Source organism: Nansenia antarctica (assembly GCF_963989245.1).
Source record: "Nansenia antarctica genome assembly, chromosome: 2".
In the NCBI taxonomy this organism is placed as follows: domain Eukaryota; kingdom Metazoa; phylum Chordata; class Actinopteri; order Argentiniformes; family Microstomatidae; genus Nansenia; species Nansenia antarctica.
In genome coordinates this window covers 41176887-41194653 of record NC_137675.1, presented here as the reverse complement: position 1 = coordinate 41194653, position 17767 = coordinate 41176887, and the positions used below count along the sequence as shown (strand labels likewise).

The following is a 17767-nucleotide window of genomic DNA, read 5'->3' as shown; positions in this document are numbered from 1 at the left end:
AAATTGAACTGTGTCTTGCAGGAACCAAGACCCTCAGCGGCAGCATTGCCACGATGGACATGTGTATCAGGCACTTCAAACAGGCCTCAGGTGGGTGTGTGTGTGTGTGTGTGTGTGTGTGTGTGTGTGTGTGTGTGTGTGTGTGTCTGCGTGCATGTGTGTTGTTCTGCGTTGTACAGACCCGTATTTGGAAGGCTCTGTCAGTTTCTTGTTAAATGTGAACTGAAAAACCTCACAATGTGTTAAATGAGATGGTGTGTGTGTGTGTGTGTGTGTGTGTGTGTTTTTTAACAGGCTGTAGCGTGGAAGAAGCCCTGGAGGCCGCATCGCTCCACCCAGCTCAACTCTTGGACATTAGCCAACACAAAGGAACATTAAACTACGGCTCAGACGCAGGTGGGGGTTAGGTGTTGGCCGAGTAGCAAATCACACAGAACTGCCTTATCTGAGTTCATTAGTGTGCTTGCAAAGTAAAGCTCAATTTATACTTCTGCGTAAAATCAAGCGCACCTCTCCAAAAATGTAACTACGCGGCATACCTACGCAGACCGTAAGAACTGTGATTGGTCCGCTTGGTAGCACATGATTCCGACATGATTCCGACTCTCTCGTAGGCCTAAATGCAGAAGCCATGACAGAAATGTCATTTACTTTTTCTGTAATGACTAATTAATAAAGATTTCTTGACGGCTGTCGACTCAGCCGTAAAAGACAGGAGCGCTGGGAGGAGGCTATTGATTCCATCGACTTCTCGCACTCCAGCCGTAAGGCATGGAGTATCATGAACAATCTCACTGGTAGGTCCAGACACTCCCCTCGTCACTGCCCCATTTCTGCAAATAAAATCGCATCACAATTTGTGAAAAGTGGGTCATACGAGGGCAAAGACTGCGAGTCGTCTCGACTTGTGGCAAAAGAAGTGTCAGACCTCTGGAGAGCCCTACAGGTGCAACTTAAAAAATTAGAATATCGTGCAAAAGTTCATTTATTTCAGTAATTCAACTTAAAGGGTTAAACTTAGATATTATATAGACTCATTGCATGCAAAGTGAGATATTTCAAGCCTTTATTTGTTATACATTTGATGATTATGTCTTACAGCTTATGAAAACCCCAAATTAAATATCTCAGAAAATTTGAATATTACATGAAATCAATAAGAAAATGATTTTAAATACAGAAATGTCAGCCCTCTGAAAAGTATAATCATGCATATGTACTCAGTACTTGGTTTGGGCCCCTTTTGCATGAATTACTGCCTCAATGCGGCGTGGCATGGATGCTATCAGCCTGTGGCACTGCTGATGTGTTATGGAAGACCAGGATGCTTCAGCTCTTTTGCATTGTTCGGCCTCATGTCTCTCATCTTTCTCTTGGCAATGCCCCAAAGGTTCTCTATGGGGTTCAGGTCAGGCGAGTTTGCTGGCCAATCAAGCACAGGAATCCCATTGTCATTTAACCTGGTTTTGGTACGTTTGGCAGTGTGGGCAGGTGCCAAGTCCTGCTGGAAAATTAAGTCAGCATCTCCATAAAGCTTGTCTGCTGAAGGAAGCATGAAATGCTCTAAAATATCCTGGTAGACGGCTGCATTGACTGTGGACTTAAATAAAGCACAGTGGACCAACACCAGCAGATCACATGGCTCCCCAAATCAACACAGACTGTGGAAATGTCACACTGGACTTCAAGTGTCTTGGGTTGTGTGCCTCTCCGTTCTTCCTCCAGACTCTGGGACCTTGGTTTCCAAATGAGAGGCAAAATTTGCTCTCATCAGAGAAGAGAACTTTGGACCACTGAGCAACAGACCAGTTCTTTTTTTCTTTAGCCCAGGTCAGACGCTTCTGACGTTGTTTGTTGTTCAGGAGCGGCTTTACAAGAGGAATCCTACATTTGAAGCCCATGTCCAGGATCCGTCTGTGTGTGGTGGCTCTTGATGCACTAACTCCAGCCTCAGTCCACTCCTTGTGAAGCTACCCCACACATTTGAATGGCCTTTTCCTGACAATCCTCTCCAGGCTGCGGTCATCCCTGTTATTTGTGCACCTTTTTCTTTCCACTTAATTTTTTATTAATGTGCTTTGATACAGCACTTTGCGAACATCCAACTTCTTTCGCAATTACCTTTTGAGGCTTTCCCTCCTTGTGGAGGGTGTCGATGATGGTTTTCTGCACAACTGTCAGGTCAGCAGCCTTCCCCATGATTGTGAATTCTACTGAACCAGACTGAGAGACCATTTAAAGGCTCAGGAACCCTTTGCAGATGTTTTGGATTAATTGGCTGATTAGAGTGTGACACTTGAGCCTACAATATTGAACCTTTTCACAATATTCAAATTTTCGGAGATATTTAATTTGGGGTTTTCATAAGCTGTAAGCCATAATCATCCAAATTATAACAAATGTGTGGTGGCCTGGGAAAACCCGTCGGATGTCGCTGGCGTTCGTTCGTGGCAAAGAGCAAATATAGATGGAAATCGCGATTTTGGCGATTTTGATATTATGTGGTATTCTAGTACTTTGAACTCCATACTACATTATGGTGAATAAACATTTTAAGAAAACAAAAGAGAAAGTACTTATTTTTATATTTTTGTGGCGGGTAGTTTGCTAGCGAAACAACATCACGTTGAACGTGTCTCATTCTCAGTTAAGCAACGCACGCACACATGAGCGAAAGGAGAGACGATACTTCCACCTGTGTTATTGCCAGTTTACTGATGCTCACAATAAGCATAAAGTAATAACATCTTAACTAGAAGACACACAAATGGATCTGTCCCTCGCATACCGACAAGGCAAGCAGACTACCACGAGACCGGCCGATCTGCATAGGCTCCTCCCCCGACCCGGAGGAGAAAGGGGAGGATTTCTCCCCTTTCACTTTTTTTGACATGCTACATTAAAATGCTCATAACTTTTTAATAAAGGGCTATCTCAGTCATTCAACCAGTTATGAATAGCTGAGAACTTCTAATTTATGGAAATATTAAAAAATGAAAATGTCAAAATGCCACCATGTGAAGGGTTTTCCCAGGCCACCACACAAATAAAGGCTTGAGATATCTCACTTTGCATGTAATGAGTCTATATAATATTTAAGTTTAACCCTTTAAGTTGAATTACTGAAATAAATGAACTTTTGCACGATATTCAATTTTTTTGAGTTGCACCTGTAGTTGTTGCGATCCCTAAACCGAATAAGCCTGAAGCCTGAAGCATCGAGCATCTCATCTACGCCCGCATCGAACCAATTGTCGATCCCGCTGCTCCCACGTGAGCAGGCCGGGTTCCGACGCGGGAGGTCGACCGTAGATCAAGTCACCCTGATGACTCAAGACATCGAGGATTGCTTTATAGATCTGACGGCTGCCTACGATACCGTATGGCATCGCGGCCTCACCTGCAAGCTGCTCCGCCTGCTGGCGGACAGGCACATGGTCAGAATGATCATGGAGCTCATCCGTAATCGCAGCTTTACCCTCACCACCGGTGGCGGACAACTAAGCAGGCTTCGACGCCTCAAGAACGGCGTCCCTCAGGGATCGGTCCTGGCCCCCCTCCTCTATAATATCTACACCTATGACCTGCCCAACACACTCTCGCAGAAGTACGCCTACGCAGACGACCTCGCAGTGGTGTACTTTGCTGGAAATTGGCAGTCTGTGGAGGGGATTCTGAGCCAGGACATGCAGACACTAGTGGCATATTTCCGGAAATGGAGATTGAAGCTTAGCGAGGCAAAGACGGTGTCGGCTGCCTTCCACCTTAACAACAGAGAGGCTAAACGTGAGCTTAGAGTACACCTAGACGGAACTCCCCTGCCATGTTCCGCTGAGCCAGTCTATCTCGGCGTGACAATGGACAGGACGCTCACATTTCGCCGGCACCTCGAGTCACTGCGCAAGATGCTAACAGCTCGTGTGGCGTTGATGAGGCGACTGGTTGGCTCGGGCTGGGGCGCCGGCGCAAGGACCTTGCGCATGGCAGCCCTAGCCCTCGTTTATTCAACCAGTGAATACTGCGCCCCAGTATGGTGTCGCAGTGCCCACACCCGCCTCATCGACTCGCCTATAAATGAAGCCTTGCGCATTGTGACAGCCCGCAGGCCTCCGCCGCATGGGAGCCACAGCACGTCTCGTCTGCCGGGCCGTGGAGCTTAATAACCATCTGCTCCATGATAGGCATATATATATATATATATATATATATATATGCCTAACAGCGGAGCCCTCCCGGTGTCTCAAGTCGAGACACCCATTTGTGCCTGCCGCACAGGATCACAGGCAGCAATGCAGAGATCTTAACATCAGTGTGGCAGGATGGGCGGATTATATGTGGCGCACGGAGTGGGAGGCAAACACCTCCAAACTCCGTGACCACATCCCAGTCGCCGGCCCTGAGCCCCTCGGGATGGACTTGCCAAGGCTATCCTGGCTGAGGCTCAATCGTCTCCGGACCGGCGTCGGGTGTTTCCGCTCATCAATGCACAGATGGGGCTTGGCCCCAAATGCGTCGTGCGAGTGTGGCGCAGAAGACCAAACCGCAGACCATGTTATCCTGGATTGCCCGGTGTACCACCCACCCAGCGGGATGCATGGTCTGTCGGCATTAGATGACGAGACGATGACGTGGCTTCTGGAGGGGTGTCCAGAAATATAGCCCGGGTGAGCCCCTCAACCAGGTCTCGGGGTGGTAAAAGGGTAGCCCCTCGGCCCGAGCCTGGTGGAGTGGAGAGGAAACAACAACCCATACGCCGAAGAAGAATAAAGATTTGAAAGATTATGATAACCATCTTATTATCTTAGTTTAATGTCATTTCAATGCATTATAGACATTTTCTTTACAACAAGCATAACAAAAAAATCGCTATTATGCCGCTATGAGTACACCGTTCCAACGGAGTGCCCCATGGAAGCGTCAAGCACAGCCTTCCCATAAGGAGCGCGATGTACAATCCTGTTTATTTAGAAATAAATTATTACCTGTGGTGTTTGACAGCGGATGATGATAGACATATTTAATGTTAAGTTATCTATAAGAGCTGTGATTGGTCCGCTTGGTAGCGTCACATTCCGACTCTATCGTAAATGCGGAAGCCATGACAGAAATGTCATTTACTTTTTCTGTAATTACTTATTAATAAAGATTAGAACAATTATGATAACCATCTTATTATCTTAGTTTAATGTCATTTCAATGCATTATAGATAGGGATGCTCCGATCTGGATTTTTGGGGGCCGATACCGATCACCGATTTTTTTCCTCAAGATCTACAGATACCGATCTTTTTAAAAATACATAACTGTAGGCCTACTGACTGGATAATAGCCTACATATTTTTTGCTTTTTAGACAAAAGTCTTGATCCATTAGGCACCAAGCAAACGCAGACCCATTTTTATGGCATAGTAAAAGTCTGGCCTATCACCCAGTTAGGGCCTGAAGCCCAAGTCAGTCGATATGGCTGTATAAAAGACATCATGAACGTGGCCTTCATGGTTTACATACGCAGGGGTGCAAACGGGCGATGGTCCAAAAAGGCGACACTTTTTTGGGGTCCGTAGATGGTTAGCTCTATCATTAACAGTCTAACAATGATGCGCGTGTAAGTAGCGATGGCCCTGACCGTAACACCCGCATAATTAATGTAAGCAACCTGTTCCTAAATTAATTATGCAGTTTCCTGCAGGTTTCAACAAGTTACATTTAAGACCTTTATAAGAACACTTTTAATAGATTTTAAGACCTATTGAGCAAGTATTGGTATTAGACTCATATTCATTGATTATTTTCATTAGCAATGCTGGGTGATCTGTTCTGTTGCATATAGAACAATGATAATGTAAGTTAGCCTACTTTATCAATTCTTGATTCATTTCCATTGCTTCTCAACACAATACTAGATATAATAGCATAAATAACAGAATAAACTCACACACTTACTTACACTCACTTACACTGCATAGCCTACATACTGAGATATGGCACACACACACACACACACCTCTCACAGGTACACACACACCTCTCACAGGAGGGCCACACACACACACACACACACACACACACACGTACAGGTACACACACGCTATATTTACTAAAACACACACACCGTTGTTACCACTGCAAGTTTTAAGAAATTATAACTTCACATGCCTACAGTCGAATCGCCTCCTACGGCGATTATCGTATCGTGGCCTCTTGTCTTATCATTTCACGTGGCAACATATCGGGGTTTTGGGCGCAGCTTAACCAATGGCACACGAGCAATAAGTGTGCAAGTTTTGATGTTGTCTCTCATCCGCACGCGTCGTATTCCCACGCAGTGGGTCTGGCAACAATAATACATTTTCTGGTCTGACTTTTTAAATAAAAATAAAATCGATTCTACGCAAGTCTAAAGCACACAGAAGCCATTAAAAATGTTTATTTTGAAAGTCTCGCCCTGTGTCTGATCCTGATGTTATAGAAGCAGCGTAGCAGCATGGTAGAAGCGAGGTAAAGGGGGACGCGAGACAGTCTAGGGCTGCGTTCGTAAATTCGCTCTGAGAGCGCCGGAGGGCACACTGGGCTCAACGTCATAAAGGGACCAAGTAATTTGATTGGACAAGAGGCATTCCATGACTACTGGTCAGATTTCCAGAGCGAATTTACGAACGCAGCCTAGAACTACACCACTTGCCGACTCGTTTTTTTTCATAACACGAAACTTGAAGTTGTAAATCAATCAATCAATCAATCAAATTTTATTTGTATAGCGCATTTCTTACAAGATGTAACTCAATGCGCTTCACACAATGAAAATGTTCAGTCAATCAGTCAATCAATCAATCAATACTGACAGAGCCGCGAGCAAGTACCCACTCGATATAATAAACAACAGTTTAACGATCACTAAATACTTTATGGATTGGATTCACTATTCTCGTTTGCCATAGACTACTGGTAAGGCTTTTGTAAATACTTTTGTTTTGGGACGTGTTTGTGTTAGGGGCTGTATGATCATCTAATGAATTGTAGTTATGTGTTTCAAGCATGTCGATGTTCTATCAGGTAAATTAGCTAGAACTAACCTCCATACCCTGATTCAGAAGAAGAAATCAGTCCTTTGTCACTTACATCGTCGTCCTCGATGAAACTTTAAGGTGGATTGGTTACCCTAGAAAAGTGGTTCTCAACCTTTTTTGGGCCAGCGCCCCCCTGTCCATTATCCAGGTCTCTTACCGCCCCCCATCAAAAAAAGGAGGCTTATTTTCTTCCCTGAATATTAATGTTGACTAATATTCTGTGTTATATCACAGAACAACAATAACACAGCAGCGATTTCACACATGTCCGGTGCAGAACAAACAGTAGGCTACAAAACTGTATATTACAACTAACATTGTTTGTTTTTTAAGTGTGCTGGTGTTGCATTTCGCCAAATTGCTGTTTTATGATGCTAATATTTATTCATTTTTGATTGGACTTTGGGGGGGGTGGTGTCACAATATGGCGGCAAACGCTAGGGGGCTATTATTTAAATATTTTATTTAGTATTCTATGGTATTATTTTCATAAACTGACCACTTAGTTCGAATTTCTCATATCAAAACATAACAAAGTTCCAAAGTTCAGAGCTCTGCGCTCTGGGAGCGCTCAGAGATGGGTGCTCTGACTGAAAACACGGTTTTGCCCGAGCAAACTGACCGTTCGTGCATTTACGAACGTACCCGTAATAACACTGCTGACAGCTGATCAATCGCAAGCAGAGTAGTGGTTTCCGAGAGCAACAAAAGACGCTGACAGCTGTTCGGAGTGCTTATGTGTTCGTTTCCAGGACATCAGAGGAGCAACACAAAAAAGCGATCGTATATTTTAGTTTGTAAACGTTAAGACGAACACATCGCAATGCTAACCTCAGAATGGCACTAGGGATAACATCCACAACAACACTTAACAGTAATATATTTATGTAATATACTGTAATGAACCTGCGAGGGGAGGGGACATTCGTAGCTGATTTCTCTAGGTTCGATTATTGGTAAGCGACAGAGAGCTTTCCGGACTGGTTACAATACGATCGCTTTTTTGAGATAGGTTGTTCCTGCTGTGATGTTCTGGTATGGTGGTATGGTATAAGGCAGGGGTGCCCACACTTTTTTGAACCAAGATCTACTTTTCAAGTAGCCAGTCTGCCAAGATCTACCAGTCTAGTTTAAACATCGCAAACGTACACGCACGTACTACAAACACACACACACACACACACACACACACACACACACAGTTCCCAGCCTGCATAGTACAATACACTTTCTCTCTCTCTGTCACACAGCCACACAGGAGAAGACCATCACAAACCCTCCCTCTTTGCTATTCTCACTCACACACACACACACACACACACACACACACACACACACACACACACACACACATTCACACACACACACACACACACACACACATTTGCCAGTCTGCATAGGGAGCCATTGCACAAACCCTCCCTCTCTCTCTCCCCCCCCCTCTCTCTCTCTCTCTCTCTTACACACACACACACACACACACACAGTCACTTTTTCTCACTCACACACTGACAGCCAGTCTGCAGTACCATAGCCAACTACTGATCCAACAAACAGAAAAGTAAACCAGATACAAAACAGGTAGTTCCCTAGTTTGAAAGGAGGAAATAAATGCATTTCTCTACCTTAGTGGGAGACCTGGCACTGGGAGGAGGCAGCTAGTTTGTAGTAGTCAGGGCTGTAGGAGCTGGTTGCAAGGTGTCATCAGCCACTGTGGATCTGTCATCGAAAAGGCAATCTGCAGCCTCGAGAAATGCTTTTTTCACAATTTCGCTGTCTTTGTTTTCTTCTTGTGTTTAACAAGAACGTGACTGACGCGATAAGAAGCTATCGTTGCAGCCGTACGTTTTCACTCTTTTGCCACATTTCCCTTCTTCGAAACAGCCATCATAGAAACAGCCATCGTAGATTTGCAGATCAGACAGACGCACTTCCAATATCACATTGTGTAAAAAAGTCCTCCTCCCATTCTGGATGGAAGTTGTACGTTATTGGTTTCTTACTTGGTCCAGCTTCCCCACTCATTTGTATACCCTTTCTTTAGTATTATATAGTAAATAGTAGAAATTGGAAGGCTAACTAGTTAATTCGTCTCGCCGGTATTTAGTATTTTGTAGTTGGCGCTGTTGACTGCGCATGCGTGGTGAACCGTGTGTTAGGTGAAAAGATCAGATCGCAGACTGGCTTACCTGTATGTCAATCAAGTGGCAAAAGCCATAGTGAGGATGGATGATAGGCGATTTTTTTTTTTTTCTCCTTTTGGGTTTTGTTCAATGCCATGCGATCTACCCATACTACCTTTGAAAAGACGGTTTGTCCGAGCGAACTGACCGTTCGTGCATTTACGAACGTACCCGTAATAACACTGCTGACAGCTGTTTTTCATGAGAAAAATACTTTATGCGTGACCGCCCCCCAAGAACACCTCAACGCCCCCCTTTAAAAAATATTTGTTCCAGCGCCCCCCGATGTTGTCTGAACGCCCCCTGGGGGGTGGTACCTCCCCCGTTGAGAAACGATGCCCTAGATGGTCTTCATGACATTTCACAATCACAAACATATAATATATGTTTGTGATTGTGAAATGTCATGAAGACCATCTAGGGCATCGTTTCTCAACGGGGGCGGTACCGCTTTAGTGAGTTTCTGTACATATTATGTACATATTATGTACAGAAACTCACTAAAGTATAAAACACAGCTAAAATACCGCTTCTCTTGAAATCACTCTCCAGCTCCTATGACGCTTTGAGGTCAATGCATTTGTTTTTTTGGTGAACTACCGTAATAACCCTAAATGAGAGTGCAACTTATCTGCTTTCAGAAACTGTTGGATTTATTTCGATTGCACATATACTGTAGTTCAAGAATTACGATAGTTTGAACGAACCCTGTAAAATCCTGTTGAGAAATAACGTTTTCCCACAATAAAATAACTTAAAAGATCGGCTTTTGCGATCGGCCATTTTTGCCGATCACCGATCGAGTCATTTGGAGTGAAATCGACCGATTTAAATCGGTGGCCGATAAATCGGAGCATCCCTAATTATAGACATTTTCTTTACTTACTTACTTACTTACGCCTATCGCTCCTTTTGGAGGAGCATAGGCCGTCGACAACAGTTCGCCAGGGTCCTCTGTCCTGTGCTTTGCTTTCCAGCTGTTTCCATGTCAGTCCACTCTGTGTGATGTCTGTCTCCAAGTCCCTGCGCCAGGTGTTCTTGGGCCGGCCTCTCTTCCTTTTGCCTTGGGGGTTCCATCTAAGGGCCTGTCTGGTGGTGCTGGTGTTTGGTTTGCGTAGTGTGTGGCCGATCCATCCCCACCTTCTTCTCTTGATTTGTTCTTCCACTGGTTGTTTGCCCGTTCTCTGCCAGAGATCGTTGTTACTGATGGTATCTGGCCAGTGGATGTTCAGGATCCGCCTCAGGCATCTGTTGATGAATGACTGCACTCTAGTCATTGTGATCTTGGTTGTCCTCCACGTCTGATCCGTATAGGAGTACTGGCTTGATGTTGGATTTGAAGAGTCTGATCTTTGTCCGCTGACTGATTACCTTGGAGCTCCAGATGTTCTTTAGTTGGATGTATGAGGCCCTTGCCTTGCTGATTCTTGCTCTGACATCTGCCTCCGTGCCACCATTCTTGTCTATGATGCTACCTAGGTAGGTGAAGGATTCTACTTCCTCAAGTCCTGTTCCCTCCAGGTTTACTGGGTCTTCGTTGTTTGTGTTGATCTTTAGTATTTTGGTCTTTGCTTGGTGGATGTTGAGGCCTAGTTGTGTTGAGGTGTCTGCCAGTATGTTCGTCTTCTCCTGCATCTGTTGTCGACTGTGGGATAGTAGGGCAAGGTCGTCTGCGAAGTCTAGGTCGTCCAGTTGTGTTGTGAGTGTCCACTGGATCCCGTTTCTCCTCTGTGCCGTTGTGGTCTTCAATATCCATTCGATGGCCAGGAGGAAGAGGAAGGGGGACAGTATACCGCCTTGCCTTACTCCGGTCTTCACTTGGAAGCTTCGTGTGAGCTGCCCGCTGTGTATGACTCTGCAGGTCATTCCTTCATAGGAGTTCCTCATAATGTTGACAAGCTTTTCTGGTATGCCGTAGTGTCGAAGCAATTTCCAGAGGGTGTTTCTGTGGAGACTGTCAAATGCCTTCTCGTAGTCTACAAGACATTTTCTTTACAACAAGCATTAAAAAAAATCGCTATTATGCCGCTATGAGTACACCGACCAACGCGACGCAGACCGACCAACGCAGAAGTATACATTGGGAGAACCCTTGCGTAGGCTACGGCGTAGGCTACGGCGTAGGCGCGCGTAAATTCGACGCAGAAGTATAAATTGGGCTTAACACACAACTCTTGTTCGTCATACCTAATGTTCTTCTTCTTACTATTATTAGTATTATTATTATTACTATTATAATTATTATTATTATCATTATTATTATATTATTACTATTATTATTATTATTATTACTATTATTATTATTATTATTACATGTTCTACTCATTGCTACTCTTCCTACACCTTTATACAGAACAGACCATGTCAGTGTTATCACATGTAGAGAGGTCTAACAGTGTTATCACATGTAGAGAGGTCTGGCAGTGTTATCACATGTAGAGAGGTCTGACAGTGTTATCACATGTAGAGAGGTCTGACAGTGTTATCACATGCAGAGAGATCTGACGGTGTTATCACATGCAGAGGTCTGACAGTGTTATCACATGCAGAGAGGTCTGACAGTGTTATCACATGTAGAGAGGTCTGGCAGTGTTATCACATGTAGAGAGGTCTGACAGTGTTATCACATGTAGAGAGGTCTGACACTGTTATCACATGCATAGAGGTCTGACAGTGTTATCACATGTAGAGAGGTCTGACAGTGTTATCACATGCAGAGAGATCTGACAGTGTTATCACATGCAGAGAGATCTGACAGTGATATCACATGTAGAGAGGTCTGACAGTGTTATCACAAGTAGAGAGGTCTGACAGTGTTATCACATGTAGAGAGGTCTGACCGTGTTATCACATGTAGAGAGGTCTGACAGTGTTATCACATGTAGAGAGGTCTGACAGTGTTATCACATGTAGAGAGGTCTGACAGTGTTATCACATGAAGAGAGGTCTGACAGTGTTATCACATGTAGAGAGGTCTGACAGTGTTATCACATGAAGAGAGGTCTGACAGTGTTATCACATGTAGAGAGGTCTGACAGTGTTGTCACATGTAGAGAGGTCTGACAGTGTTATCACATGCAGAGAGGTCTAACTTGAGTTAGAGTTACACTAGAGTGTGTATTCCACTTTTTGACAGTGATCAAAAGATGCAATTGCTTTTATATTGCTGTTCATATACCTTTTAAGCGACACACTCCTAACCAACTTTGAAATGTGCAGAAAACGGAAAATTATGAACTCAGTAAACAGTCATGGAGCTGCTGCAGATATCACTGGAAAAATACTGCCCTTCACCCGATCTTCTTTTAACTTATTATACATATTATTATTATAGGCAATGTGGAATTTCTGCTATGACTATCATATACATAGTAAATGTTGTGTAGTATAATAGTATACTGTATGTAGTTTAATAATAATACAAATAATATGGTTATTATTATTATTACTACTATAGAGTGTATTATGGACTGAAATCTTTTGTCTCAGTGTTCATCCGGTGTTTGTACACCGTTTCAGATAACATAATAATGTGTGTGTGTATGTGTATAAGGTTATGGTTATGTAGCTCCATAATGTTTGCCCCTCTATCCCCTTACAGACCTCGTTCTTCTAGACGACGCCCTCAACGTCAGAGCCACCTATCTCGCCGGGCAGGAGGTCTGGAAGAAATGACGCGTCATCATCCTGAACAGTTGTACCATCCACCTGGATTCAACGCCTGCCACTGTCGTTTCTGTCTACAGCCGCTGTGTCTAGCCGCACAATTAATTCAACTTAGTTGAGGAAATGGCTGAAACGTGACTGACTCCAACCCTGAAACTGGGAGGCTTCAGTCAGTGGTCTCTGAGCCAAAGGAAAGTCCCACTTCCACTCACAAGTTTTTCAACATCATCTGGTTGGTTCTACAACATGTCATTTTGAACATCGAATGGCTGTCCACATTTGGCAGCGGTTGGCCCCACAGTCTGTTTGACTCATAGCCAGACAGTGTTGTTTGATTTATATATCCCAGGGGTGCTTCCCAATTCATTTATCTATTGCTCGTTCCCTATGCTTGTAGACTTCCACTTTTATTCTACCCCGTAAATAATGTGAAGGAGACAAGGGAGAGATTATTGGCTAAGTAGTGTTGAAAATGGGAACATCGCGTCCGCTCTAGCATCATATGTGGTGACGACAATTACTGATGACCTCAACCAATCAGAGAGCGTACATGGAGCCATGTTCACTGAGTCGGACAATGGGAGCATTTAGACAACAATGGAGGTAAATATCTCAGTGATTATCTGCATTCAAAGCAACAAGGTGAATTGTGTCATTTTTGTTTGCTGGAATAAACATATTTTGTTATTGAGAAACAATAGCATTTTTTGGTTGTGGTTATTATTATCTGACTACACCGATCTAGCTTGACCCATGACAAGCTGTTACCATTACATACTGTACCCTCTGTAAATATTTGAACAGTGAAACATTTCTTGTTTTGGCTCTATACTCCAAAAGTTTGGATTTGGTTTGGAGAAAAAAGTTGGAGTTTAAATCAAACAATTAATATGAGGTTAAAGTACAGATTGTCAGGTTTTATTTGAGATAGGCCTATTTGCACATAAACAATATACAACAATATATAAGCAAAAATAATTTAGACAATGGCAAAAAGAGCAATTTAGAAACAACAAAATGTTCTATATATACACAGTCCTTCTATACTTTTCTATGCCATTTAGCTGACGCCTTTATCCAAAGCGACTTACATTGCAGAGTGCATACAGTTTTCAGTATGGTCCCAGTGGGAATCAAACCCACAACATAAGCGTTGTTAGCGCCATGCTCTACCAACTGAGCCACAGAGGACCACAAGTCCTCTATTTCAGGCACCAGAATTATTCAGACAGATTAATATTATGTCAAAATTAAGCACTAATGTTCAGTATTTTGTTGCATATACTTTGCATGCAATAACTGCCTGAAGTGTGCGACCAATCGACCACACCAGACACTGGGTATATTCTCTGGTGATGCTCTGCCAGGCCTGTACTGAATGAATGAATGAATGAATGAATGGTCTTTATTGTCATTTATACAGTACAGGTACCATACAACGAAATTTAGGAGGGGGGGCTCCCATGGTGCTTGGAAAAAAGACTAAAAACAAGAGAGCCAAGGGTAAAACAAAAAAGAGAAAAGAGCTGATTAACATAAATAAAGGCTATGTACACTATCTACTATACAATAAAACACTGTGCTGTACACTATGCTATACTATAAATATCCTAACTTTTTCCTATATCTGAACCTTATGTACACATGGGTTGTCATATTGCACCTAATATTTGTTGCACATTCATTAAAGTGTCGCAGTAGCAGATTTAGAATGTTCACAGTTGTATTACAATATTGCACTTATGTTTACAATCTAGTAGCTGCCATCAAATTGTCTAGATTGTCCAGAGCCTACAACCTAGGTCTTTGGGGTGTTCAGGATGGCCCTAGGGTAGAAGCTAAGCTTCAGTCTGTTTCTCCGTGCGAACATGGTCCTGAACCGCCTGCCTGAGCGCAGCCGAACAAAGTGTTCGTTCCCAGGGTGGGATGGGTCCCTGGAGATCTTGGAGGCCTTCCTGAGGCAGCGTGTGTTGTATAGCTCTTCCAGAGAGGGGAGGGGGGCGCCGATGATCTTCTGGGCCGATCTCACGACTCTCTGTAGCGCTTTCCTCTCTGCGGCTGTGCAGCTGAAGAACCACACGCAAATGCAGTAGGTGAGGATGCTCTCCACTGTGCAGCGGTAGAAAGTCACAAGCAGCTCCTGTCTGAGGTGGTAGTTCCTGAGGACTCTCAGGAAGTAGAGCCCCTGTTGTGCCTTCTTGATGATGGCTGCTGTGTTGGTCCTCCAGGACAGGTCATCCTGTATGTGCACCCCCAGGAATCGGAGAGTTGAGACTCTCTCCACGCTCCCTCCATCGATGAGCAGGGGCTGGACCTCAGATTTTTTTGTTTTTCTCCTGAAGTCCACAATGATTTCCTGGGTCTTTAACTGGTTCAGCAGCAGGTTGTTGACCTTGCACAGCTTGCCCAGCTGCTCCACCTCATCCCTGTACGCCGTCTCATCTCGTGGGATGCAGCCATCTTCAGTTGGTGTTTGTTTTGAGGTGATGATCCTTCACTATAAGACATGTGATCGACTGCTGGAAAGGTGTGAACCTACTTGCTCCTGGAGCAGAGCCTTGGTCTGAGTCGTGGCTTTGCCTGGACTTTAACTAGACCACAGGTGGGTACGTAGGTGGGTTTCTTTGTGAATTTCTTTTCACACTTTATGAGTACTACTATTATGTGATTTCTAGCTTGCCTTGCAGATCTTTGCCATATTTTAGCCATTGAACTATCAAATGGCTAATGTGATTAGCCTATTATGTGAAATTTAGTTGGACGTATTGTAATAAACCTCCTTGGTGGGGTAGACCAAATCGTTCTACTGTCAGACCACAAGCACAGAGGACACAGACAATGACTTTAAATACAAAAGGGCCTAGGATCTATTTTCTCATATTAAATCACATGTATATCCACGGCAGGTGGGCGGAGTTCCACTATTGTTCAGGAACGCATCGTTGATACCACCAAAACATTACATCTTGCGCAATATTGCTAGCTAATAAGCCAATTACAACAACTATAAATGATATATCAAATAACAGCAATACGATCTGCTACATAGTAGGTTATCCGTAGCTACCTTTATATCCAATATACATATACAATGTTAAAACGGCGATAATAACAGGCCAAATTAAAGACCTCGTCTTTCCCCAAGAAGAGAGCACCAAAGGTGGGCAACAAAACGGTAAGTTAGATTCTAGAAAACGAATGAGCTGTTTGTAATGTTAACTAGCTGGCTAACTTGCCTCTCGTTTGCAATGCAAATGCGTTCTCTGCCTTAGCTGTCAAGGCTAACACACACACACACACACACGACAACATACAAACACACCGCTGCACTAGATGTCCTCCTTGTGTTGTTAAGTCTAAATACTGTGATGTTTGATCCTGTGGCGGTGGTGTCAGTGGCGTAGGGGACGGGCCCGCAAGCGACGCACCGCGGGGGGGCCCCCAGCCTCTAGGTGGCCCCCTAACATTGGATACTGTGGTGGGTTGACATAATTCACCCACGGTGGGTTGGGAGTATTGTTCCGCACGGACAGTTAAGTGCATGGTACCCGAGTTGTTTATTCAGTTACTGCTTGAGTGTGTTGTTGACAATCGTTCATGTCCTTCATTAAACGTTTAGCTTTGTAATTTGATACGCCGCCTCCGACTCCCGTCTCTCGGCACTACGATACAAACCTTTTTTCTTTCTTTTTTTTTAGGTAGCGAGACACAAGACCCTGCAGAAAAATGAGCAAGCGAAAGTACCTCAGTGGTGCACAAAAACGGCAAGAGCAATATAAAATGTAACAAAATGCAGCGAAACGTCCCAAAATGTCATATTTTCTCACAAACCGACCCAAAGCAGCTTCTGCGACTGACGCGGGTAGGGATGCAATTAGCACTGGGTCAGGGACGAACGTCGTGGATGCACCTGTTGCACCGCTGTGGAGGACAGTGTTACTGCAGCTGGCATGGCCGAGAGATCGTTTTCAAAACTCAAAATTATCAAAAGCTATCTGAGAAGCACCATGTCCCAGGACAGACTCTCCAGACTAGCAATTCTCAGCATTGAAAGCCAGCGCGCACGTCAAATGGATTTAACAAACAACTATGTTACATAGTGAAGGACTTCGCACAGACTAATGCCAGGAGGAGAGGACGTTTTGGTCATTGTTAAAGGTAAGAATAGCCTATTATTTTATATTATTCGAGATATTTATTAATCTATTAATCAAATTAACTCAGGGTGGTTATGTTCCCCGGGTCCTATGTTCCCCGGGTTCTATGTTCCCCGGTTCCCCACTTCCGAAAAAGGGTTCTATGTTCCCCGCTTCCGAAAAAGGGTTCTATGTTCCCCGCTTCCGAAAAAGGGTCCTATGTTCCCCGCCTGCCGTTGTGTCAAGCGACCCCATGTGTCGTTATGTGGTACTGCATGAGAGTTTGACTCTTTTCTTTTTTTTTTCTTTTTTTTTTGGGGGGGGGGGGGGGGGTCTTAAGATGACTTGGAAATAATGAAGAACACAATGAATGTCATAGTATTGTCTCAGCATTTTATATAACTCCCTAGATAGATCATTTTCGAGATGGAATTGAAGAGATATATATATATACACATTATGAAATATTTTTTCTATATTTTTGTCAAACGAAATCAAATAAATACAGTAGAGATATCAATCCAAAATATAGGCTTTTATTGCAACCAACTAATTAAACTATGTTTGTGCATACATAATAACAATAATAACAATAACAATAATAATTAAATTAGGCCAATAACAATAATAATAACTAACTTGCGTCACCGGGGTAGAGGGAGAAGAACCGTGGTGTTCACGATGGTCTTTAGTCCGTAGATGGTGCTCTGTAAGC

General features: G+C 43.7%; 1 protein-coding gene across 2 annotated transcripts in view; it reads left to right on the top strand.

Annotated features, from left to right (window-relative positions):
- Positions 1–13531, top strand: part of amdhd2 (amidohydrolase domain containing 2) — a 67550-nt gene extending 54019 nt beyond the window's left edge. Inside the window, exons 10-12 of one of the 2 annotated variants that reach the window (XM_080524559.1) lie at positions 22–90; positions 295–396; positions 12852–13531. In XM_080524559.1, the coding sequence (XP_080380685.1) occupies positions 22–90; positions 295–396; positions 12852–12925 (245 nt within the window). In that variant the 3' untranslated portion in view covers positions 12926–13531. The remainder of the gene's footprint in view (positions 1–21; positions 91–294; positions 397–12851) is intronic. The other variant, XM_080524560.1, reaches the window with a different exon arrangement.
- Positions 13532–17767: the final 4236 nt, after the last annotated feature.